This window comes from Ammospiza nelsoni, chromosome 21 (assembly GCF_027579445.1).
Source record: "Ammospiza nelsoni isolate bAmmNel1 chromosome 21, bAmmNel1.pri, whole genome shotgun sequence".
In the NCBI taxonomy this organism is placed as follows: Eukaryota; Metazoa; Chordata; class Aves; order Passeriformes; family Passerellidae; genus Ammospiza; species Ammospiza nelsoni.
In genome coordinates this window covers 10,045,613-10,070,230 of record NC_080653.1, presented here as the reverse complement: position 1 = coordinate 10,070,230, position 24,618 = coordinate 10,045,613, and the positions used below count along the sequence as shown (strand labels likewise).

The following is a 24,618-nucleotide window of genomic DNA, read 5'->3' as shown; positions in this document are numbered from 1 at the left end:
AGGGTCTGGTAATGAGCAAGATACTTTTATATAAATGAATGTGGCACTACAGGTGGAGATTCTGGTTTAGAGGTGGCTTTGTGTAATTACTTCAATTTATACAGTTATACAGTTCAAGCAACATCTTTTTCTTTTTTTTTTTTTTAATGCTATTAAATTAAAATCCCCTGTAGTTCAATAAAGTATAAAAATAGTACTGAACCCGGTAATATTCAATAAAATGTAGAATTCATTCACATCATTAAGTAGTAAAGAAATTGTAAAGTTGTAGTTACCATGGCAACATTGCTTCCCAGAAAGGAATATACAGAAAAGAAAAGTTACACATATGGTACCTGCGACGAGTATTTAGCGATCCAACACTGAACTTGTGCACCACAAACCAAGTTTCTAAATATCTCTATATATTTATATAGTATATATCTTTTTCATCTTAAAATTTACTTTTGAAAAGAAAAAAAAAAATGTGCACTTCAACAAACTCACTAAGGCCACTCATGCTATAGATACCGAGGATTGCAAGGAGTAGTGGAATACGAGAGCCCAGAGCACACACTTGACACACCCAGGGACACCTGTGCCACTGCCCACAACGTTCCTGAGATTTAGGGACAAAGCATTCCCAGTGCTGCCAATTCTCTGTAGGTACTGGAGTTGATTTCTAAAGGAAATTTTCCCCACTTCTCCCCAAAGCCCTCCCAGGGCCCAGCAGCTCAAGGGCCCCAGGCCAGGAGTGTCAAACACCCGCTCAATGCAGAGGCAGCTTTGAACTGACACTGGCCAGGAATTATCTGATAAGGGAACAAGGAGTCCCAGATAAAATCAGGCTCTGCACAGGCAGCAGGAGGAAGGATCTGCTGAAAGGTTGGTACCAGCAGCACCTGCCCTGCCTGAGTCCATCCACATCACCCGAGGGAGGCTTTGCCAACAGCTTCCCCCGTTTGAGGCACGGTCAGTTCTTCCTCCTGTGCTCTCCCACACTCAGGACTGAAAGGGAATGAACTTCAATGTGCATTTTGTACCATGAGAAGCAGCAATGGCACCTCGAGCAAGCTCCCCCCTCACTGACCCAAACAACCTCGCACAAAATCAAATATTGAGAGTTTAACTTCATCAAGAGTGAAAATAATTTACCTTAAGGTGACACCCGTGCTCACCACTTGCACCCAGTGACTCTGGGGTGATTCCTTTACTCACCTTCAAGGAGAAGATGCATTTCACAGGATTGCCACTCCCAGGTCTGCCCTTTCACTGCCAGCACCACGCAGCCCCTGTGTGGGCACCTTGTGTGTCTGGAAATGCCAACCATTCCTTCCTGGATGGATGTTCCACCTGCCAGGCCCCCACCCCGGTACCGACCCATGGAAAACCTGCCCTGGGCTAGGGCAGGAGGGGGAGAGGAGCCACGGGGTGCTGGAAAACCCCAGAGGGGAGCAGAGGGCACTGCAGGCCCTGCTTCCAACTCTGCAGGGGCAGAGCGGGGCAGCACTGGGCTCACGCTGCAAGATCCACCCCAACGAGTCCTTTACCTGCCTCCGGCACCATCCCAGCAGCTTCCCACTGCTCAACAGCACCAAACAAACCGGGAGCAGAGAGAGCAACAAACAGCAGCAGCACAGCATCCCAGACAGGCTCCAGGTGCCAACACAGAACCTTCCAACAGCTCCACCTGGGAGACAGAACCAAACCCCTGGGGTCACTCCTGTGCTGTCCCTGCAGCTGCAGCATCATCCTGCCAACCCCCTGCCCCAGCAGTGTCAGCCATCAGCCACAGCTGCCCTGCTGCAGGAGGGACCTGCCCTGGCCCGATGGAGCTGCAGGGGCAGCTCAGCCCCAGGCAGGACTCCCTGCAGGCACAGGAGGAACCCCGGAGCCCTCTCGGGTCACCACCACAGCCCCCGGGCCAGTGCTCTGCCAAAGGGGCTCCCAGGGAGCTTTGGGACCTCCCTCCCCTTCCTGCCAGCGCTGAGGCAGCTCTGGGAAGGACACGGGAACAGCCACCAGAGCTGGGACTGGGGCACCACAAACCAACGCAGGCACGTCCAGCACAGCTCCTGCCCAGGCTGCCCTGGCCTGAATGAAACCACAAACAGGGACACAGCCAGGGCTGGAGCAGGAGCAGGGGCTCAGGCAGGCAGGGACTGCTGGCAGTCAAACAACGCTCCTGACCCCAAACACCTCTGGGGCTCCTTGGCCAAAAGCTGCAGAGCCCAGGACTGGGAACAGAGTGGGCAAATGATCTCCAGCCCAGGTCAGTGCAAACCCAGGGACCCAGCTGGGAGCCCCAACACTTCTGCAGTACAGAATCACTCAGTTCTTTAGCACAGCTTTAAGCCACGTTCCTGCCCAAGTCCTGACACTGCTACAAACTTTGTTTAACTTTAAATACCTTTTAAAAGGATTTAAGAACTTGTAAGAACTTTATAACTTGTCAGTGCCACGGGCATTCAGGGAGAAGGTTTTGCCTTGTATAGCTGAATTTGTCTGTAGCTCCTACACAGTCATAAACAAAAACTGCTATAAATAAATCACATTTTAAATCCACACATAACTAAGTTGGATTTTCACTGAGCAGCTGTTGCAGACACACTGCAGTTAAGTCCTAATACCACAGGGGGTTTTATGCAAATACTTCTTTTCACCTCAGTGAAGATATTCTAAATATGCAATCATTAATCTGCATTCACTAATTATGTCATTGCATTTTAAAGTTGATATTACCCAGCTTTTCCCCCCCAAAAAAAACACTTGAAGGCACCAGAATATGAACTATTGGCCTGTAAAATTTCACTTAGAAGAGCCATTAAGCTCCAAGTCATGTCCAAAACCTCTATTTCTTCCCTGAAGATCATCCAGCAGCTTTCCCTGCCACAAACCCCATAAACCAACAAAAACCAGACCCCAAACAGAACATCCAGTCCCAGCCCTGCAGGACTGGCCAAGGTACAAACCCTGAAAAGAAGGGGAGAGAAATCCCCAAAGTGACAGAAGCCACAGAATCCCAGATCCAGGGCACAGCTGAGGTAACAGCAGCGAGTCAGTTCCAGTTTGTGTCACACAGACTTGCAAATCTTACCCAACATTAGGAAATAAAACAAACCCCAAAACAACACCTGAACCCAAACCCACACAAGCACGCAGCCCCCAACAGAAGAATTAAGACAAGATAGCGAGAGAGGCATTCTCAGAGGGTCTGTACAGCTGAGCTCTGCTTCGTAAATTAACGTAAGGAATCGGTTTCTGGTTGTACTCTTGTTTAATGTAGAAATGAAGCATCACAAAAAAAAAAACCTGTTGTGCTTTTTGGCATTTTCACTGACCCCTGCAACCTGTACAGTAAGTTGTGTTCTCCAGAAACAGAAAATGGAACTGGACTGGAATACAAAACTCTTCACTGGTATAAACACAGTATGGCCTCTGGTAGCAGAGAGAGCCCATGGGAGAGGAAAGGAGGAGTGGCTGCAGCAGAGGGAGAGGGTGGAGCTGTGGCACTGCCAGGAATCTCTGCAGAAGCTCACTGGGTACAGACAAACCATCAATTCACTTCCTAGCTCTGGATCTATCACATGGATATCATTTGCACTGATCAGACACCTAAATGAGAGAGTTCTACTGTCAAAGTGAATGCAGGGGCAGAAACATTAAATTAAAGCCACTGGTCCAAAACGGGTCTCTAGCAGGCTGGTCCACCGTGGTGTCCTGGTCCTGCTCAGGGGAGCACTGGTGGTGGCACCGAGGACACTGTGCTTGCTGCTCTGTGGGATCTGTCCTGGTCCGGTTCAGGGCATCCACAACAGCACAGCTGGCACTCAATGAGCGATGGTGCTCTCCAGAGTGGGTCTTTGCCACTTTTCTTGGTAAGGCAGCAGCCAAGGCCAGCACATCTCCCTTTGCTGGCTATTTACCATGAACTTTGCTACAATGATACAGCAGCAAGACCTTTCTCCTACAGCTCCTCAGAGTACAGCTTTTGTTCTCTCTGTCAATCAGCAGAAAGCTCTCGATGAAACCTTCCATCCGTAATAAGAATGCAACTCTTTTGAACTCAAACAGTTTTATTTAATGTTTTCTTGCAGACTTTCTGCAAAGTAGCTTCTTTTGAAAGAAGAGAGAGAGAAGGGGTTTTTTTGGGAATACCAAGTTAAAAATGTGAGCCGAACTAAACATGCCATACACATGCTGAGAGGAATTTAACACACATTCATCCGTATGGGCACTCTTCAGTAGACTGGACCAGTGTTTCAACGCAAATTCCAGCCCCCAGAGAACTACATGGTTTAGATTTCACAGTATGACTTTTCCCCCTGTAACCTGGGGGAAAAAACCTTAACTGGTTAATTGACCAAGTTCTTAGCTGCTCTGTCCCTCGAGGTTCTGAGACATCAGAAAAGACTGGACCACTTCCTCCGTGGACTGGGGGCTGGTGCTGACGTCCTCCAGCGCATCCGTGACCGAGAACTGCCGGTCCCGCAACCGGTTCCAGTTGGCCAAAATGTTGTGGTACTCAAACACCTTCTCATAATTGCCAATGGAATTGTACAGTTTAATGAGACCTCTGTAATCGTATTCAAGTCCACTGTATCCTTCACCAAAAAGCTTCTTTCCTAGAGAAACCCAAGAGAAAAGCCGAGTTGAGAGGTAAGATCTCCATGGGCTGCATTTGAGTTATCACGTTATTTTTACCAACAAAATTTGCCTACACTCTCCCACTTACGTTCTAGCCACAGAATGTTGTCTAGAGATTAACAGCCAAGTTATTTTCTAAAAATTTTAAGTTTCCTGTAGTCACTTACCAATTGCTATGGATCTCAGATAAAGCTTTTCAGCATTTTCATACTGGTTCATGTCATAGTTGTAGAGGGAGGCGAGATGGCCCACGGAGAGGGCAACTTCATAATCCTCCTGCCCTAGGAGCTGCTCCTTGATCTGGATGGCCTTGATGTGCATTTCCTCTGCTTCCTGTCAGGGCCAGAGTCACACAAGTCAGTCAGATACCACTCACCACCCCACAGAAGGAGGGGAAAGTTAGTTTAAATAAACTTAACTATGTAGCAGCTCAAACAGTAGCATTTTGTAACAGGCAAAAAGTAACAAAGCCAAACATAAACCAAGTTCTCCAAATTCTTCCCGGTCACCCTCTGAGGGTATCATCCATCTCCATGGATTGTTTTTGCTTTTGGGGTGAAAGATAAAGCACAAGTTTTCCAAGCACAGAACTACCAACTGAACTTGGGAATGATGGACATTGGAACCCTTCATTTGTAGTGACAGATTTCAGGGGTCTTGCAGATTTTAGGTCAGGAGTAAAGTCTTACCTTGAACTTCCTCATGGACTGATACAGTCTGCCCAGGTTGCCGTAGTGTTTGGCTGTTTGCACGTTGAACTCCCCAAAGGCTTTTTTAGCCAGCTGGAGCGAGGAGAGGTGCAGGTCATGAGCCTCCTGGAGCAGCCTCTGCTCTGTCTCCTTGTTGTGACAGTCTATGGCAATCTCCTCCAGGATAAGTGCTGGGGGCAGGAGACAGGAACTGTTACTGTGCCCACGGCCAGCTCAGAGCCAGGGGACCCAGCCCACCAGGCTCTGTGTCTGTCACTGAGTCTGTCTCAGTACATTTTTATATTCTATAATTTCACCCCCACCCCGCTCCAACTCATCTGCCTAAGTTTTTTTTTTTTTTGTTACAAGTGTGCTTTAAACACCAAGGACTACAAACACCTCCACTGAAAAAGCTGCATTGCGTGGAAAGGACCAGGATGAGCACAACCAAATGGTTCAAACAACAAAGGGAACTACCTTTAACTCTCTTTGAAGAGGCCAAGAGGAGATGGTCTTCTGGGAGAATGTGAGTGATAATGCCAATAGCACGTTCAGCGTGGAATCTGGGAGAGATGAAATAAAAAATTCAGGACCTGTTTATGTATGCCAGCAGCTGACTGACAAAAAATTAGAAATATTAATGCAATGAATATTTTTCTTCATTTACAGCACTAACTGTGCTGCTGTGTGCTGTACTCACAGTGCATTGTCAAATTTGCCAGAGCTGTACTGGTGAACATATGAAGAATAAGCCAAGTCTTCATGAGCTGTGGCCACGTGGATGTTTTTACCTCCAAACACCGACTGCCGGATATCGAGCGCTGTCTGCAAGGGGTCCGAAAACACAATTTCATCAGGAAACACAGAAAAAAACCCCAAATTCGTCTCTATGATGAATCCACTGGCTCTGAAAGTCTCTACATATTTGAGACACTACTTATATAAAGGACAGGAGTCAGAGGAAGACAAAGAAAGCAAAACACCATAGCTGGAAGTGTTTGGGGATTTTTTAAACATCACAATTGCAGTAATGAAATCAACTATTCTCTATCTCCATGAATTAACTATAACATCTAAGAGATGAAAACCAGCAAGACAAACAAGTCCTGCTGCCTACCTGATAGATGGCAACAGATTGGCAGATGTTGTCTACATTGAGCAGGTAAAATCCGTAGTCTAGTAGTGTGTCAGAGTATTTGGGGTGCTTGGCTCCAAAATGCTCCCTGCACAAACACACCTCCATCACAAACTGAGGCCAGCTGAGCACAATTTCAGAAGGGTTTTTCTGGAATGGCCCTTACCTGGCAAGGTACACGGCGTGCTTTATGAGCTGCTCTGCCTTCTTGAACTCCCGTTTCACCACGCAGGCCTGGGCAGGGCAGGGGAAGCAGTGAGCAGCTGAGCACTCACAGCTCAGCCCCAGGCACTGCCACACTTACTCTTGGTTTTAATTTCAAAATATCCTTGTGGTTATTAAAGGACTTTTTGGTTATTTAGGAGAAGGAGCACAGCATTAATAAACTGGTTTTATCCTGCCTGACTGAAGGACCCAGTCCAGACCAAAGAGGGGTCAGAGCCCTTCCAGGGAAGTTCACAGGTTAACATTGTCACAATGGTCCCCTGGGCAGCTCTGACTCCATTTCAGAGAGACACAAACAAACAAACTCCCCCACCCATCCTGGGACAAACACAAACAACAACCCCTAGTGCTCCTGAGGAGAATTCTGGAGGTAACAACCTCTCCTCAGCCATTCCTGGCACTAATTTGGTACCCAAAGCAAAGGGGAGATTGCAGATTCACCTTTGATGCTTGTCGTAGCACATCCACCACCACTTTTACAGGCAGCCCAACTGTGATCTCCTTCATGGCTTCTATGCACCACTTATAGGCCTGTGGGACAGAGAGGCACCAACACAATGGAAGCTGGAACTTCACAACATTGCAACATTAAAATATTACCTGCCTCTGAAAAGCTGATCATTTACATTCCAAAATTTAAAATATGCAGTGAGTGCTTATGTGTAATGAATTGTCCAGCTATGCCTTCAAAGACAGACTTAAAAACCACTTTTAAGGTTAATAGTGAACATATAAGTATTTTATATTAATCTTAGGGTTATATTACAATGACTTTTACAGACAGAACAGGATATTTTATAATCATTAAGCAATCCTCACAATTCCCAATGTGCAGAACGACATTCTGTCAGTGAACTTAGGGGCTTTAAAGGAAAACCAGTTTATGGAGTAGTTACACTTCACACAGTTTAATAAACCAGGTTCTGCTATTCATTTCCAATTATTAAAATAAGCTTTTATAATACTTCATTTGCAGGTGGTCAACACATACAGGCAAGGTAACACCTGTATGTTCATGTTGGTCCAAGTTCTGTGAAGAACTCACAGCCTAACACAGAACAACCCATGGAAACGGGAGTGGATAAATGAATGATCGCTCTGGCAGTGCCACACAGGTGCCAAGGAGAGCAGAAGCAGGGCTAGTGCAGCACACCCAGGAGGTGGCAGTGCCAGGGAGCCCAGGGCCTCACCTCGTCGTAGTGGCTCTTGGCGAAGAGCAGCGCGCACAGCTCTCCGTACAGCGCCGCCTTGTTGGCCTGCTGCCCGTGCTTGGCCAGCTTGTCCATGTAGGACTGCGCCAGCTTGAAGGTCTCCTCTCCCAGGTGGTACTTGCAGTTCCCGTTCCGGACGTGCAGCAACCTTGGGGATGCAGAGGGAGCTGCTGAGGGAGCTGCAGAGGCTCTGCCTGCAGCAGCACCAGGGATCTCTCAGTGACACTCCCAGGGCTGGAGCTCTGCCAGCCCAGCACAGCTGCCCTGCCTGGCTCAGTCACACACAGCTGGCACAGGGCAGGAATTTCTCCTGCTGGAGATGCCACAGGATTTTACCTATTGATACAGTTTCATATTGAACCACTCTGGTGTGGTGCCTTTCTGTGTTAATTTTCCATAAAATCTACTCTTCCCAATACTGATGAGATTCCATTCCCAAAGCCCTGCCCTACACAGCCTGAAATCCCTTCCACCTCCTCCCCAAAGGGTGGAACCCCAAGCAGCCACAGTAAGTACACCACAGCTCATTTTCCTGCATCCCTGCACTTCCCCCCAAACCCTGAGTAGCTCCAAGTGGGCATTTCTGTGCTTTGGGGCTTGGGGGAGGTTTTCATGTGAGATTTCATCACATTCATTCCACATGAGAACTAGCACCACCATTTCATTGATCACAACAACTCAAACATCCCCTGCTCTTCCTCTGCTATGCTGCTGCCTTCCCATCTGAAGGACTGACACCCAAACACAGTCAGTAACACCCAGCACTGGTGAAACCTCCTCCCGTTTCTCCAGAGTAACAGTTCCAGCTTGTGGCACTTGTTACAGATAAAACCAAAGAATCTGTGCATGAGAGCAGGCTGGTGCTCCCTGGCTGTATCGAGGTGCATTTGGAATGGGTGTGTGCTGATATTCCAAGCCCCAAGGGCAGAGCTGGATTCCCAGCCAGGGCAGCTGCTCCTGCTCCATGGCAAACACCTGCCAGTGAGCAGACATGGATTGTGGTGAATTAACTCCACTGTCCCTGCTGGAAATGTGTCATTAGACAGTGAGTAACAGACTGAACACACCAGGCAAGGCTGGGGAAATCAGGGCAACACAGCACAGGGAGAACTGCACAGAGGGAAGGGAAGCACAAAGTGAGGCTGCACTGCAAGGAGGCCCAAACTCTGACTATGTGGGTTAATGTGCAGAAACTGCATTTTAGTCCTGATATCACACATTGGGATAAAACTTCCAAGCAATTGTTAAAGGGGAAGGAGCAAACAATGAAATTTTTGCTCAATTTATTTTCTAAGCCTGTTTCCACTTGCCCCAAATAGAGATGTAAGCTATGCAGCCATTCCCCCAGTGATACAGCTCAGCTCATCCCAAGAGCTGCCTGTCCAACACTGTCCCTCCATTTCCCACCCAAATGCATCACCAAACCCCAACAGTAACAAGAAAGGAAATAAAGTTTCCATTTTCCTAAGCAGGGCCCGAAGGCAGGCACGTGACAGATGTGGATTTGCTGCACAAAGAGAACATCAAAAGCAAAGCCCTTCAAAACCCTGCAAAAGCTACACAAATTCCAGCTCTCCAGTGGGAACCAGCACCGTGGCTCAACAACAAGACAGCAAAAAGCAACACCCACATTTTCCCTTAAATAAAGCCCCAGAAGCAAACACGATGTACAAGTGCATTGTGTGCCTGGTCACAGGAACATTCCAGCAACAAGAGACAGGAATTATAAAGAAAAGAGAGAAGAATTAAGTAAACAGTTTTCCTAAAGAGAAAAAAACATTTTGCCAACACCATTCAGTTGGGAGCTGCTCTGCAACATCAAACCCACAGAGCCCAAATCCCATGTAATGGAATAAGCCAGTGGGGATAGCACTGCAATTTAGATAAGCTCCTGGGAAAGATCATATGCAGGGTCTGGATGCTTCAGTGATAGTGTCTAGAAACAAAGAAATCTCCCCAAAACCCAAGCTAAACCTAAGCCAATCCTCTAGGATGAGCAGAGTTTATGCGATCCAGTTCTGAGTAACAAAAAATCCTTTATTAATCCAAAGGAATCTTAGGAGATAAAGCCAAGAGGAAGAGAAGAGGCCTCAGGACGTTTATGCTAATGGCTCTGAAGCTCCTTTGATGTCTGCAATAACAGCTTTTGGGGACTAACCTCCCCCAACAAACCCAGTCTCCGAGCCAACACAGCAGCTTAGCAAGTCTAAAACCACCAGAAGAAAACAATCCAGGAATCAGCCAAATGTGCAACAATGAGGTGGGAGAACCACGTATTTGTGTAATGCACTTGTACCTCTTTGTTCAACACAGAATAATGAGAGAAGGCAAACCAAAGGAGCACCACACTCCAGAAAAGCAGGGTACAAGCCCAGAGAAACCTCACACCTTCCCAGCTTCTCCACAGAATTCACCACTGCCAGGACAGGAAACACCAAGTTGTGCTTAAACAACACAAAACTTCACACGTTTTCAAACTGTGTTCTATTAATAGTGCAAGGCATTAATTCAACTCCCAGAGGTTTGGCTTGCCAAAGAAAGTGTCATACTTTCAAAAGCTGGACTTGAATTTTGTTTCCTTAAAACTCTCCCAGCTCCAGTGTGAGAGCCTCCTGCAGTGGGATCAGGTGGTTACAGCACCATTTACTCTCAAGCTGAAAGGCAGAAAAATCAGTCTAATGACTGCTCTCTGCCACACAGAGGTGTTTAGATTTTACAGATTGAGCCCTTTCCAAAGTGTTTGAGATTTTTCAGGTTGATACAACTCCAAACCAGCCATGCTGAGGGTTTGGGAGATGCCAGAACATTTCCTGCTGCCCAGAGGGTGATGTCCCAGCAGAGCTCCCCAGGAACAATGGAAGTCTCTAACAACACCCCAGGTCAGGAGGGCTCAGCCCAACCCAGGCTGCTTTCTCCTGCACAGAATGAAATCTCCTTTCCACACTACTGTCCAGCAAAGACAGTTCCTTTTTTCCCTTCCTTTCTTTCCCCTCTTTTCATGTCTATTTGCAGAAGGTGACAGTTATTTTTAAGCAACTTCTCCAGCTTGCCAAAGAGCCTGATGTAACGAGAAAACTTTTTTTAGATTAATTAGAAGGCAAAGGACCAAGCAGTGACTGTGGCTCCATGTCCATCACTCCCCAGTTCCAGGAAGCTGGATTGTGTTCCCAAGCTCCTGGCATCATTTCTGGAATGCCAGCCAGCAGAACCAGGCAGGACAGCGTTGCCATGGCCCTGGGCTGGCACAGGACATCAGCAGCTCTTGGCAAAGCCTCTCCACTCTTCGTGTTTGCCCAACCATAAACAAGATGCAGGGCTTTTTTGGGAGCAGCTTTCCAAACAAGTTTTGCTCTAGATTCAGACAAATACAGCACATGCTTTGTTCTTTGTTAGAGCTGCTAAAAAAAAAAAAAAATCCTACTTTAACTCTGCCCAGCAGCCTCCAGGTGCCCATGGGCACACCTGGAGCGGGCAAAAACAGCCTGGTCATGGTGAGAGCAACAAAACCCAGCCAGCTCCTGCCTGCAGCTCATCACACCTCAACACACAGGGGAACAGCAACAGAGGCTCTGTCAATGAAAAGTGAACCTCTGCAGGCCCTGAGGAACAAGGCAGCTTCAAAACTCTAACAGCAAAAAAAAACCCCTTACTTTTCCAAATGTTTTCAGCTGTGGCCAGAGGTGCCCACAGGAACTGGACACCCAGATCTTTTCCCAGGCCCAGAGCTAAGCACTCAGCATGGAGCAAGAAAACTTGCTGGATCTGGAATCAAGAAAGGGAAGTTTTGCCTTTATCTCTGCTCAATTGTATCTATGTTGTTTGCATTTGGATTTGGCCAATTCTCTTTGTAGTAAACAGAACTTCAGCAAAGTCCAACACAGAACATTCCTTCACATGCAAAAATCCTTGGGAAACAAGAACTGCTGGGCCACTCTTATTATCCAGCAGTGTTACTCATGAGAGATTACACAGGATAGCAAAACATTGGGTTTTCAATCCATTGTACTGTGCTGCCAACTTAGAAGCTGAAAATCCAGGGATTAGTGTAAAACAAGCACCTCCTGATCTCCAGCAGGAAAGTGTTTGGTGCAGCAGAACACCAAAGGAGCACCTGGAGCTGGAGGGCTCCAAGGTTTCCTGGGAATTCAAGGTGAGCTCACCTCACACAGCACTCCACAGCACGGAACCAGTGAAGGATTTCATCGTGGAGGGTGCACAGCTGAAGGCAGGAAAGGAAAACCTTCTCAGCATCACTGTACCAGCCTGCATCTGACAGGAACCCTCCTGCAAAAATCAGCAACAAACACCAATTTGAAGAGTAAAACTTGTTTTCAAGAGGAAAAAGGGTTTGCTCAGGTCTTACAAGATGATCACTTATTTCATGGACCTGCTCCAACAGACAGAAATCCTGTCAAGGTCAAACCCTCCTGACCTGGAAAGGATGAAATGTAAGAGGAGAATTCTCCTACAGCTGAAGGAAATAATACTTGGGTTTAGGATGGTTTCTTGGTATTGCAGAGTCTTCCTACATTTCTGTCCAAAAACCCCAGAACTTACCTGCACTAAAATCATGCAAATTCCTCATCACATCTGAAAGCCAATTTTAACCCTAAACAGTTTGAACTAAAAAGTCTATACATTCTTAGATATTAAAATCCCATATATTTAAGACAAAAATAGCTTTCTAAAAATTCCATTCCAAAACACACAGTTCTTTAAAAGGCCTATCTTTAACAGGAAAAAAATTATTGTTACAATAACTGAAACTTGCAAGAGAGAAAGCAAAGAGCCCAAGAGCAGCCGTTACCTAAGACAAAGCCAATCTGGATTGCTTTTTCTTTCACAGCAGCATCTGACTCTGCAATGTAGGAGCACCGTCTGCTGAAGGAATAGGCCAGGACTGAAGCAACCTTGACTCCATGGTCCATCAGAGCCTGGAAACAGTGGTGGAGCAGATGTCTGCAACAAAGACAAGCAGAGTTTGGTTACTCACGAAGGTCTGAAAGCAGTCAGTTGGCTCTCATGAATCCCAAGGACAGAAATCAAGCCCAAACCCCCTCAAACCCAAAGCAGCTGAGTGCAAGCCCTCCTGTGAGGCTGCAGCCAATGGACCTCAGGCACTGGGTGATGCACACCAGGTTCTGTACAGGGACACCCTCGGTGGGAGCCAAACACGAGCTGTCCCCAGGGACCCAAACTGGAGAGTTCCCAGCTCAGAGTCACCAGGGGGAGGCTCCAACCCCCGTCCCTCCCCCAGCCCTCCCGACAAACCAGCAGCGATGGCTCCATTAACATCACACAGCCATGGGCGGGACCAGCGCCTGCAGCCTCAGCTCAGCCCGGTTCCACAGAATCTGATCTAAAACAGTCAGGTTCTGTAATTCCACTAATTGGAATATTTAATGACAGGAAAATGCTTCAAACTGGGGCAATCCTATCAGCTTCCCTCAGGATCTGCTAAATCAGCAGGAAATGGGTGCTGTGACTGCTGCTCCCAGGGACTGGGCACAACCTGTGGTGTTGAGCAGCTGGGGGGGTTTGTTTTGCATCGTTTGCTTTTTCTTGTTTGTGCCTTTCTTTAACATCTCTTCCTAGATGGAGAGATTGAGAGCTGAAATGAGAATTATTGAGCTATTGAAACACTCACCTTTTATCTAAAGCCCGTAGCACCTTTGCAAAAACTTCTAGTTCACAAAATTCACTACCCAGCTGGCACAAGCGGCCCTGTTGGTAAAGCTGAAAAAAAACCAGGGAAATTTATCTTAATATGTAAGATTGAGTTCTTCTGGGAAACTCAGCTTACTAGCAGAGATAACTTATGATGAAATCTAGATTTTAAAGCATTGAAATTCAGCAGGCTAAAAAGTAGCTTCCTGTATCAGAAGATTTCACCTCAGGAGCAAAATTTCAGTGTTAAAACCTGAGCTATCAGAGGTCCATGGAGGGTTTCAAGGGGGTTTTATCATCTATGGATGTATTTCCAGGTGTTTGTGCCCTGCAACACCAAAGCACTGCCACATGTGAGCTACAAATCCAATTGGCAGTTTTGATACCAAGTGCTTTCAGAACAAGTTTAAATGACACACAAGCAAGGATGCAGCAATGCAAATATGTCAGATAAAAATAAACCCAAACCCACAAGTTCTGCAAGGGACCACTGACCAATGCCAGCACTACAGAAGGCAGCAGCCCCTCCCCATGACACCTGAGCTGCACAGGTGACTCCCCCAGCAGTAAATGGGAAAATGGAGCCTGTTCATGCATTTATTCAAAGCACTGCTTCTTTAATGCCCACAGTGATTTGTGCCTGCAGATAAGTGAATTTATCAGCTGAGCTGCTCACAGCAAACCACAGAGTGTTGTCCATGCAGTGCATGGTTAAGTTCTGCCACATCAGGCTATAAATGCCATGGATTTACACAGGTACAGAGGGACTGTGCAAATAAATGTCAGAAATCCATTGTGAACTATTAATTCCCATTATCTGAAAGGCCCTGCCCCAGAGATGACCTGAGGAAGCAGCACTCCACACCTGCCACAGGCACCAGCAGTGCCTTAATGAAAACATTCATATTCCCCCAGCTTTAATAATGCCTTCAAATGCTTCCAGTGATAAGCATCTGCTGCCTGGTTCACCTTTTCCTCCACAAACACTGGGAGCTGATGAATTCATATTCCAAACACAGCACGTGAGAACATCTCCAGCCATAAATTTAGTTCTAGTCAACTCTTATAAAAGCACACAACACTGGCTCTAGAGCACAGCAAATTTGTTATTTTAACAACACAACCTACAAAAAAAAAGCTTCAAAAATACTTTGACCTAATAATGTCAATTGCCAGAAATGAATGTTTTCCTCTTCGTTATCTATTTTGCTGAGGGAACATTAAAAAGAAAAGGGAAGTCTTTTAAAAACCAGAGCAAGTTTGCATGCAAAGTTACAGCTCAGATAAAGCAGCGTGTCCCTGCACTTCAAAGGGATCAGAGCTCCTGCTGGATTCTCTCTGGCACTGAAGGAACAGCCAGGCTGCTGTATTTAACAGCCACAGCCATGGTTAAATGTTCTCATTCCTTCAGCACAGCTGTCTCATAGCAAATGCTCTATAAAACCTAAAATGTGCATTCTGCAGTAAAAAACCCAAAAAGCAGCTGTTTAAATCGCCTGGTATTCCATGCTCAAAGGGAAGGTGGGCATGCCATCAATAATTGATGAGATGGTTTCTGGAGGAAGCTCAGACACATCCCCAAAGCACTGGAGCAGGATTTAAGGGAACCAAAAACAGTATCAGGTTTCACAGAACTGAGCACAGTATCATCACTCCCTCCCATCACCTTGCAGCACCAACCCAAAATCCCAGAGATTCCTGGTTTATCAAAAATTAACCACAGTAAGACTTTGAAACACTTATATATTTATGAGGTTACATAAACACTTCTTGTAAGGAGAGAATCCCTCTTACAAGAGACTCTGAGACTGCCAAGGAGCAAATGGCCTGGTGGGGTGGCAGGGAGGGGGAAGGTCCCACAGGATCTCAGCTTTGGAACATCAATAACTTCGGGCACACGTCCGGTTTGGCTCGGGCCCCAAAGTTCAAGCTGCAATTTTCACTGCTCTAACTTGAAATACAACATCTCTGGGACTTTCCCTACCCCTCTAACCCCTTCCCTCGACATACTGGCAAACATTTTGAGGAATTAACTCAGCTGGAAGCCTCTTGGAACTGTTGTGGCTGTTACAGCAATATTTTCAAACAAAATTTGACATGGAAATAGTGAGTGTACGTCAAACCGTGAAGTAATTCAGGAGATGCAGTAACACTCATTGAGAAGCTGTTGGGAGGACTGAAGAAATGATTCTCTGGTTAAAGCTCCAGAGACAGAATTCCTGACCACAGCCTTGCTACATCACATGAAAACAAAACAAAACAGTGATTCAAGAAAAACATGCCCTGACATGAACACTGAGCTTTGGACCTCTAAAGAACTATTCTCTTCTGAAGAGAGAAATGTCTTTTAGACACCAGCTTAACCTCTTTGGAACCTACCAGGGATTTATTTTTCTTTAACTATGGAAAAATGACTCAAAGCCTGCAAGGTGACTCCCAGCTCCATCAGCTCACACATAAGTTCTGGCACTGAGGTATAAATTTAATATACAGGTGGATTGTTACCCTGCCCAATCCAGCTGTTGTGCACAGCTGTGAGAAGCTCACCACAGCCCTTCCTAGGAGCCAAGGCTGAATGCTGAACTGCATGTCCAGGTGGGTGTGTGACAAAAGCTGCACACTGTGGTGTCCCCAGCTGAACATATTAATGACATTGACTCGTAACTTTATTATTGCATCACCTTTCTATTAAAGTTCTTGTCTTTCTCCCTCTGGGTAGATTAAGCTAAAAAAGCAAACAAAGAACCAAACTTTCTCTAAACATAATAAAAATAATTTTTTAAAGCAGATGGGGGTAATTCCAGCCAGCTGTAAAAGGATCCTCTAGAAGAGGAACTGAAGAAGACACAACTAGAAAAATATGTTCCTGATGCTCCAGTTTGGAAAGGGATTGATAAACATGGATGTTTCAGTAAGAATTACAGAGGAAATCCAAGAAGCTCCCCAGGATGTTTTGTAATGCCCAATAATGTGATGGAGTATCAGGCCAGACTGGGGAAGGACAGAGTGCTAAACAGACAGCAGAGTTTGGGAAAGCTTTGGGCTGAAACCACATCTTCCTTCCCCACTCCACAGGGAAGGAAAACGTTTTCCTGAGTCAACAGTTCACTGAATTCAATCTGGTGACAAAGCCTCATTACCAAAAACAATCAGTTTGAAGTTTAGGTACATTCCATGCTTTTAAACCAATTTCAAAATCATCTACAAAACCTCTGGACAAGCTTCTACTGGATATTGTTCAAGGCATTAAAAAAAAAAAAAAAGAAAATTCCAGGTCTCCTTGGAAAGCACAATGCCAACTGCCTGGCTGATCTGTACAAACCTCAATCAAATAAATAACCAAGAAAAAAACCCCAATGTCACTGAACTAGCATGAAAACAGAGACAGTTTCTAGAGCCCAATGCTTGTACACCCCAAACATTCCCACTGCTCTGCTCTCTGGGCCAGAGCAGCAGAGTTTGTGTTCCACAAAGAAGACAAAGTCTGAGCCTCACACATGTGTGATTCTCCTCAGGAACTGGGAAATCCCAGCCTGCCTGGAGCTCAATCAGCCCAGAGGAAATGAAGTGGAAACAGGAATTATGGTTCAGCAGGAGCTCAACACCTCTGTTCGTGATGTGACCTCATTATCTCAATAATGATGAGTTCTGGTGTCTCAGACTCAACAAGGTCACTGGAAAGGTAAGGAAGACACCAGGATGAGGAAACGTGCCCCATGGTTAGAGGTTAAAATAAAAAAGTCTGAGTAGTACAAGCTAGAATGCAAGAAGTTTCAAACCAGTAAAGACATAACAAGGAAGCACAGTTCAGTTCACATCTAAATTTAGATTGCAGAAATAAGGCATGTGTTAATAATAACTGGCAAAAACTCATGAGGTAATGATTCTCCTTCAGTGAGAGGCTTTAATTGAAGAGGTGCTGGAAGGATGTGATGGCAGCCCAGCAGTGCTGCACACCCTGCTCCTGCCAGCGACACAGAGGCTGCACACGGGTGTGAAACCATCCCTGCTTCCCACACACACTGAATTCCTAACCCCAACCCACAGCAGAGCCAGGGGAGCTCACCCTGGGGTCAGAGCAGAACCCCTCAGAGAGCTCTGGGGTGCTCTGCCCCAATCACACACAGAGCTCTGGGGTGCTCTGCCCCAGTCACACACAGAGCTCTGGGGGGCTCTGCCCCAATCACACACAGAGCTCTGGGGGGCTCTGCCCCAATCACACACAGAGCTCTGGGGGGCTCTGCCCCAGTCACACACAGAATGCTGGGGTGCTCTGCCCCAGTCACACACAGAATGCTGGGGTGCTCTGCCCCAGTCACACACAGAGCTCTGGGGGGCTCTGCCCCAATCACACACAGAATGCTGGGGTGCTCTGCCCCAGTCACACACAGAATGCTGGGGTGCTCTGCCCCAGTCACACACAGAGCTCTGGGGTGCTCTGCCCCCCTCACACACAGAGCTCTGGGGGGCTCTGCCCCCCTCACACACACAGCTCTGGGGGGCTCTGCCCCCCTCACACACACAGCTCTGGGGGGCTCTGCCTCCCTCACACACAGAGCTCTGGGGGGCTCTGCCTCCCTCACACACAGAGCTCTGGGGTGCTCTGCCCCCCTCACACACCCTGTGCTGTGACCTTGGCTGTGCTTCCCCAGGCAGGGAAGCTCAGAACTGAAGCAGAAGCACAGCCACTCTTCATTTCAGGGGGAGTTCACCTTCTGCCTCTCACCAAACCCCTGGAGACCAAAGCCTGCTATATCCTAATGGACAGGAATGGTGCTTGCAATGATTCTCCATCAGTGAACCCAACCTCTGCTGCAATGCAGAGAACAAACGTTCTGCTGCCTGTTGTCAACAGTCAGCAAATTCCTGCTTGTTCCTTTTCTTTGGTTCAAGGAATACCTAAATGTGACAGAAACCAAATTAATGCCATCTCCAGCTGCTCCTGTGGTTAATGATCTCACCAGAAAATGTTCCAAGAACAAATTATTTTCAAGAAAAATCAATTGGAAGGAAAGAGAAACACACAATCCAGAAAAGTCATTCCAAAAGGAAAATGAGCATGGGATGAAACTCCTTGTTAACCAAATCCAAGTCCACAATGAGGCTGGCACTGGGCAACTGCAACAAATACCTGGGACAGAGAACACTAAAGCACCAAAGCACCTTGAGAACCAAAGCCATGAGATAATTATGCAAAATAGAGTGTAAGGCAGAGGCACAAGGGGAAAAAATGAAACCTGTACAAGACACTGACTAGAGAGTTCAAAACCTGACTTCTGCCAACAACCTCGGTTCTTTATAGGGACAGCCTCTCTCAAAACATTATCCTCACCCCAACAAACTACAGAATATAAGAAGTTGATTTTTTCAGAGATTTCAGTGTGGGGTTTTTTTTGGCTGATTGGGTTCTTTTGTTTTGGGTTTGTTGGGGTTCTTTTGGACTTGCAGTTTATTCCAGCTGTCACTACTTTTTAATACACAATTTTGGCATTTTGTTCATATGCTAAGTCCGAGTTATGCGAGATCCAGCATATTTCTTTCTTTGGCTTCTAAAACCTACACACCCTCTCTCTCATCCTCCCCCCCAAAAAAATTAAGCAAGAGAATCTGACTAGTTCAACTAGGAAAAAACCAACCAGGATACACATAAACCTGGCAAACAACCAAAGGAAACAAAGTATGATATGTGTGCACATTTTTATTTTTGCCCCCCAGAGGCAGGTGTTACTTGTATCAATACTGGTTATTAGTCTCCTCAAAACACAGCTGCCATTAATAAAACTTTTAAACATTTTGTAGCTCAAATGTAGGCTTGGAAATTTCCAGGATATCCTCACAAGCATCCTGCTCTGCCTCTTAATTTCCTCATGGTTGCAAGGAAGAGTCAAACAGTGCTTGAAAGAAAGAGATATGCAGTGAGACCCTGCTGCAGCAGAGCAGGTTTGTTGTTTTACCACAATCATGATTATTTGATAGTGCCTTGTTTGGAGCTTTAGTCACTGGTGGAGAATGCTCCAGAAAGATAAATATGCTCAGTATGAGGAACCTGCCTGTTCTGTCACCTTGCAGCAGAACCCACACGAACATCCTGCAGCTACCCCGGCCCCATTCCCCACTCAGGTTTGGTAGGGATGTCCCAAGAGTTAGTAATTCTAGAAGATGTACAGGTAAACCAAATAGGATTTGTTAAGGAGTAGGAAATAAAGGCAGTAAGTTATGAGAACAGAGCCAAAGCCTGGACCAGAGGGTGCCCCAACTGGCTCTGCTGGGGGATCTCACCTCCTGCTCCTGAATCAACCTGGACATGTTGGCAAAACTGGGCAAACCTGGCAAATGTTAAGCGTTAATACCAATGAACACGATGAAAACATTTTTGTATAGCCACAGACAATTAACATCTATAGAACAAAACAAAATCTGACTTTTATTTTTTTGCAAAAATCAGTGGCAGTTTCTCAAGTACCACAAACCATGACTAACACCCAGATAAAAAACTATTACTTACAAGTTATACGAAAGATTAGAAACATTTTTTATTCCTTTTACTCATCACAGAATGAAAGTAATACAGGATGCTAACAAACAATTGACATCCTCCAACAGAGCAGCAACAAACACCATGCAGTCAAACAAATATTTAGAAGTTTTCTAGTCTGTCTTACTGCAAAGACTTAATAGCTTTGGAAATTCTGCTTTAAAGAACTCAGTGACCAGGACACACAGAATATGGCTCACCATGATGAACTGGGCTTTAACATCCACCTGATATTCAAAATAACTACCCAGAGCCAAACCAGCAAAGCAAGCACCACACACACTGGGAGGGGATGCTGTCCCTAACATCCTTCATCCACCCCAAATGGCACTTCTGATGCTGCTGTGATCCAAACACAGAGCCAAGAAGAGTCACCAGTGTCTGTAGGAGCACAGGGACTCACAGGAGGACACGGGAGCAGTTCCAGGGATGCCACTCTCTACACCAGGGCACTGCAGGCCCCACCCAGGCTGGCTGTCCTCCACAGAAAGGTGACACTGAGCACGTGGGAGCCCAGCCCACCCTCACAGGCACAGAACACTCACTGCAGGCATGGCCCAGTTTGGTTCATTCTGTGAGAGGACACCCCATAGATGAGGGTTGGCAAGAGGAATATCAGTGCCCCTTACACAGGACAAAAACTCCTGTAGTGAAACACAGAAATTGGAGGAAAAGCAAGGGGGAAAGCTTCAAATTGTCAGAGAACAGGTTTAAATTAGAAAAAGATGCCTGAGGTGGGTGAGGCCCTGGCACAGGCGCCCAGAGCAGCTGTGGCTGCCCCTGATCCCTGGCAGTGCCCAAGGCCAGGCTGGGCAGGGCTGGGAGCACCTGGGACAGGGGAAGGTGTCCCTGCCATGGCTGGGATGGAATGAGATGGGCACAAATGTCCCCTCCCACCCAACCCAGGCTGTGACTCCAGGCACTCACTGCCATTAACAGCAGCTGTACTGCCCCCACAACACAAACACGGACTTGGGGACTTATCACCTCTATCACCATCTACCCAGCAAGGTGACAAACCAGATACCCCAGCAGAAGAACCATGCTGGAGTCTCCTCAGAAATCAGATGTGCTGCTGGATCCTCTTCAGCATGGAACAACTCCATGTGAACCTGGTTCAAAGCAACCACTGAAGAGTACCAACAGAATCAAAGTCAGTGATCTATTAAGCTCACCTACAGATAAGTTTTTAAACAGCTGGGAATAACCCATCCTTGCACATTTCTATGTCAGAAGGAGGTTTTGTTTCATGCTTCTAAAAACCACAGAGCACCATTCTCTCACCTGAATGAACATGAGACCAGGCAATGCCAAAGAAGTTTATGTCATTAACAGCGGAAAGTCACCCCCCAAATATTCTTCCACATTGTGATTTTCATATCTCTAGCCTTTAGCTGATGTGTCAATCACATCATTATCTGTGAGCATGCTCATATGTCAGAAAAATGGGTTTCCATCCTTCTTAGCACCTAAGGCAGACAAAATAACCAGGACACAGAAAATGCACATGTCTGTTTCAGTGCCTGAAAAGCAATTTCCCTGTCTCCAGTAAATACTACTGCTCTCCACATATATGATGGGTCATTACCCCTGGTTCATAAAGACTAAAGATTTACTTCATTTAAAAACACCTAAATTTTCAGAAATTTGCTGGCAGAGGAAAGGAAGGTTATTCCTCATGGTAGGTTGTTGGGGGTTTTTACAGACATTGTTTCTCCCCTGATGAATGCTCATTTCCAGCTGTTCCTGCACATGAATGAAATGCCTGTTTAGTGGACACTAAGAAATTAATGGAGCATCTCAGTGCACCTTTTACACCAAATCCGTATATTCCAGGGGCAGCTAAACGAAGAACAGCCCTTTCACCAAGGAATAATTTAATGCTAACAAAACTACAGCATTAAACAACTGTCAGTTCTTTCCATCTGGTTCCTACCAGCTCATTTATACTCGACCACGGCAAACTGCTCCCTCAACCACTGACATCACCGTGTCCAATTCATTATTGCAAAAAAAAAAAAAAAAAAAAAAAAAAAAAAAGGAGAAAAGGAAAAAAGGAAAAAAGGAAAAAACAGTTTCCAGCACAGCCAGCTTGGATTCATCCTGCCCGTACCGCTTCCCAATGGCGAGAGGCACCTTCCCCACACGGCCCCCCAGGCCAGCCCCCGGCTCCGCGTCCCCCTCAGGGGCTCCCAGCCCCTCACCGCGGCCTCGGGGCGGCTCCCGGGGGCAGCCACAAGGCCCCGGCACGGCCGGAGCCCGGAGCCGCCGCTCCTCCAGCCGCAGCTCGGGCGGCCCCACAGACCTTGAGCCCCCGGCCCGTGCCCGGTACCGGCGAGGCCCCTCAGCCCCGCGCCCCCGGCCAGGCCAGGCCCGGGCCGCCCCCCGGGCCGCTTCTCCTTCCACGTCCCGCAGGCCCGGCCGGGCCCGGCCCCGCTCGGCCGCCGCCGTACCTTATAGTACACGTCGAACTGGATGTTCTCGGGCAGCGAGCGGATGTCGCGGCGCCGCGCCCGCCCGTAGCTGTCCACGACGGCCGAGATGGCCGTGTTGTAGAGCGTCTCGGGCACCCACTCCAGCTCCACCGCCGCCATCTTGGCTGTGCGGAGCCGCCTTCCCCCCTCCCTCCCCCCGCCCCGCCGCCTCCCGCCCGCTCCGCCTCACGGGGCTCCCGCCGCCTGCCCGCTCCGCCTCGCGCCCCGCGGCTGCCGCGGCCCTGCCCGCTCCGCCTCGCGGGGCTCCCGCAGCCCTGCCCGCCTCACAGCCCTGCCCGCTCCGCCTCGCGAGGCTCCCGCAGCCCTGCCCGCCTCACGCCCAGAGGTTCCCGCAGCCCTGCCCGCTCCGCCTCACGGGGCTCCTGCAGCCCTGCCCGCCTCACACCCCGTAGCTCTGCCCGCTCTGTCTTACGGCTGTCATCCCCCTGCCAGCTCTGCCTCACGCCCTGCGGCTCTCATCCCCCTGCCCGCCCGCCATCTCGCCCCAGGACTCTGAGCTCCCTGCCTGCTCCCCCTCGCACCCCAGAGCCCTGCCTGAGCGGTGGCAGCAGTGCTGGGCACCGTGAGGGAGGAATGAGAGAACAGACTTAGAGGGAAGCAAGGTAGCGCTGTGGGGTGGGGTTTTATGGAGGGTCTAGAGCAGCTCCCTGATGAGAAGAAGCTGGGCCTGGTTAGTCTGGAGAAGACACAGAGGGGATCTCGTTAAGATGTAATGAAGCTCTCAGAGCTGTCAGAGGATGGTGCCAGACTCTCTCCGGTGATGCCCTGCGCCAGGACGAGGAGCAGTGGCCATAAGCTAAAACACAAGTTCCACCCAAATGCAAGGAAGAACTTTGTATGAAGGAGGTAAAGCCCTGGGAGCGAATGGAATCTCCCTCTCTGGAGCCATCCCAAACCCACCTGGACTCATTCCTGCTGCAGGTGACCCTGCCTTGGACTGGATGGGCTTTAAAGCCCCTTCCAAACCTTTGGATTCTGTGAATCCCTACAGGCAGCTGTGATGAGTGAGGCAGAATTGCCCATGACCCCCACAGTCCACACCAGCCCGAGGGGCTTTATCTTTTGGGGCTGAGCAGCAAAGATCAAATATCACCCTCATACCCTGAGCCCCACCCAGCCCAAACCTCTCACAGAGCGTAAATATCATTGACAGCTCACCTGTGCCAACACCCAGCTAACATTGGGCTTTCCATGACCTGCAGGTGTGCTGGCAGCTCATGTGAGCACTGTTTGGGCGCCTGGAGTTTGCTGTTACAGGACATAATGGTCATAAGTATGAAAGAAATTTTATTATTGTATGAAATTTCTGTTGCTGGTGTTTTCTTAGCTGATATAGGACCACTACTGTCTTTTTAATTAAAAAAAAAATTATAGGAGGCAGATCTCCTACTGTTTTGCTTTGGGCACGTTATTTTTAAAACCCAGGTTGTTGCTATTCCTCCCGTTTTTGTGAGAGGACATTATTCTTTGTCCTTTACTTGCACAAAGAAGTGTTATGGAGTGGGAAGAAAGGAATGTGAGATAAACAGACCATGGAAGATTGTTTTGTCTTTTTTTTTTTTTTTTTTCCTTTGCTTTTCCTTTTAGTGGCTTCAGGTTTTTCTTGTATTTTCTGAATTGATGAGGATTTATTTCACCTGAGGGAATGCAGCTGAGGGAATCCTGTTGGCAATTAACCCCCCCAGGGGTCGAGGCTATTTAGCTCAGTTATTTTTAGAGGCCTGGTTTGGGAAGGTTGGAGGTCTGTTAAAAGCAGCAAAGAGCTGTTGGTTTTTGTTTTGTTTTGTTTTTATTTTTTTTATTTTTTTTATGTATGAAAGAAATAGTATTAATAATGTATCAAAAAGGATATTTTTTAAGCTTATAATGCTATTTATTTTATTTTAAAATAAAGTATGTAGCACATTTTCTTTAAAAAAATCAGTGAAGGTAAATATGTTTCTTAAGCACTGTGGTAAAGGGCTTTATTTTCTTGATAAATTATTGTGTTTTGAAAAATGAATTAGGTTGCACCTTCTACTGCCTGGCAATCTTT

The 24,618-nt window shown here is 47.2% G+C and overlaps 1 protein-coding gene across 2 annotated transcripts; it reads right to left on the bottom strand.

Moving 5' to 3' along the window:
* On the bottom strand, positions 1–23,650 carry APPBP2 (amyloid beta precursor protein binding protein 2). 2 transcript variants are annotated; one of them, XM_059487037.1, is made up of 13 exons: positions 23,484–23,650; positions 13,534–13,622; positions 12,694–12,845; positions 12,047–12,170; positions 7,866–8,034; positions 7,117–7,206; positions 6,617–6,684; positions 6,433–6,538; positions 6,016–6,140; positions 5,793–5,878; positions 5,316–5,506; positions 4,794–4,959; positions 1–4,604 (listed from the first exon to the last, which is right to left on the bottom strand). In XM_059487037.1, the coding sequence occupies exons 3-13, from the start codon at positions 12,812–12,814 to the stop codon at positions 4,351–4,353; spliced, it is 1,500 nt and encodes a 499-aa protein (XP_059343020.1). In that variant the 5' UTR covers positions 12,815–12,845; positions 13,534–13,622; positions 23,484–23,650; the 3' UTR covers positions 1–4,350. The 2 variants fall into 2 exon arrangements, with proteins under 2 accessions (XP_059343020.1, XP_059343019.1); XM_059487036.1 differs by lacking the exon at positions 23,484–23,650 and adding an exon at positions 22,542–22,702.
* Positions 23,651–24,618: the final 968 nt, after the last annotated feature.

Coding starts and splice junctions, on each gene's coding strand:
- APPBP2 (XM_059487036.1), bottom strand. CDS start 22,682: ATGGCGGCGGTGGAGCTGGAGTGGGTGCCCGAGACGCTCTACAACACG. Junction 12,846..13,533: donor CTACGGGCTTTAGATAAAAG/GTGAGTGTTTCA, acceptor TCTTTGTTGCAG/ACATCTGCTCCACCACTGTT. Junction 4,605..4,793: donor TCTGAGATCCATAGCAATTG/GTAAGTGACTAC, acceptor GGGTTTCTCTAG/GAAAGAAGCTTTTTGGTGAA.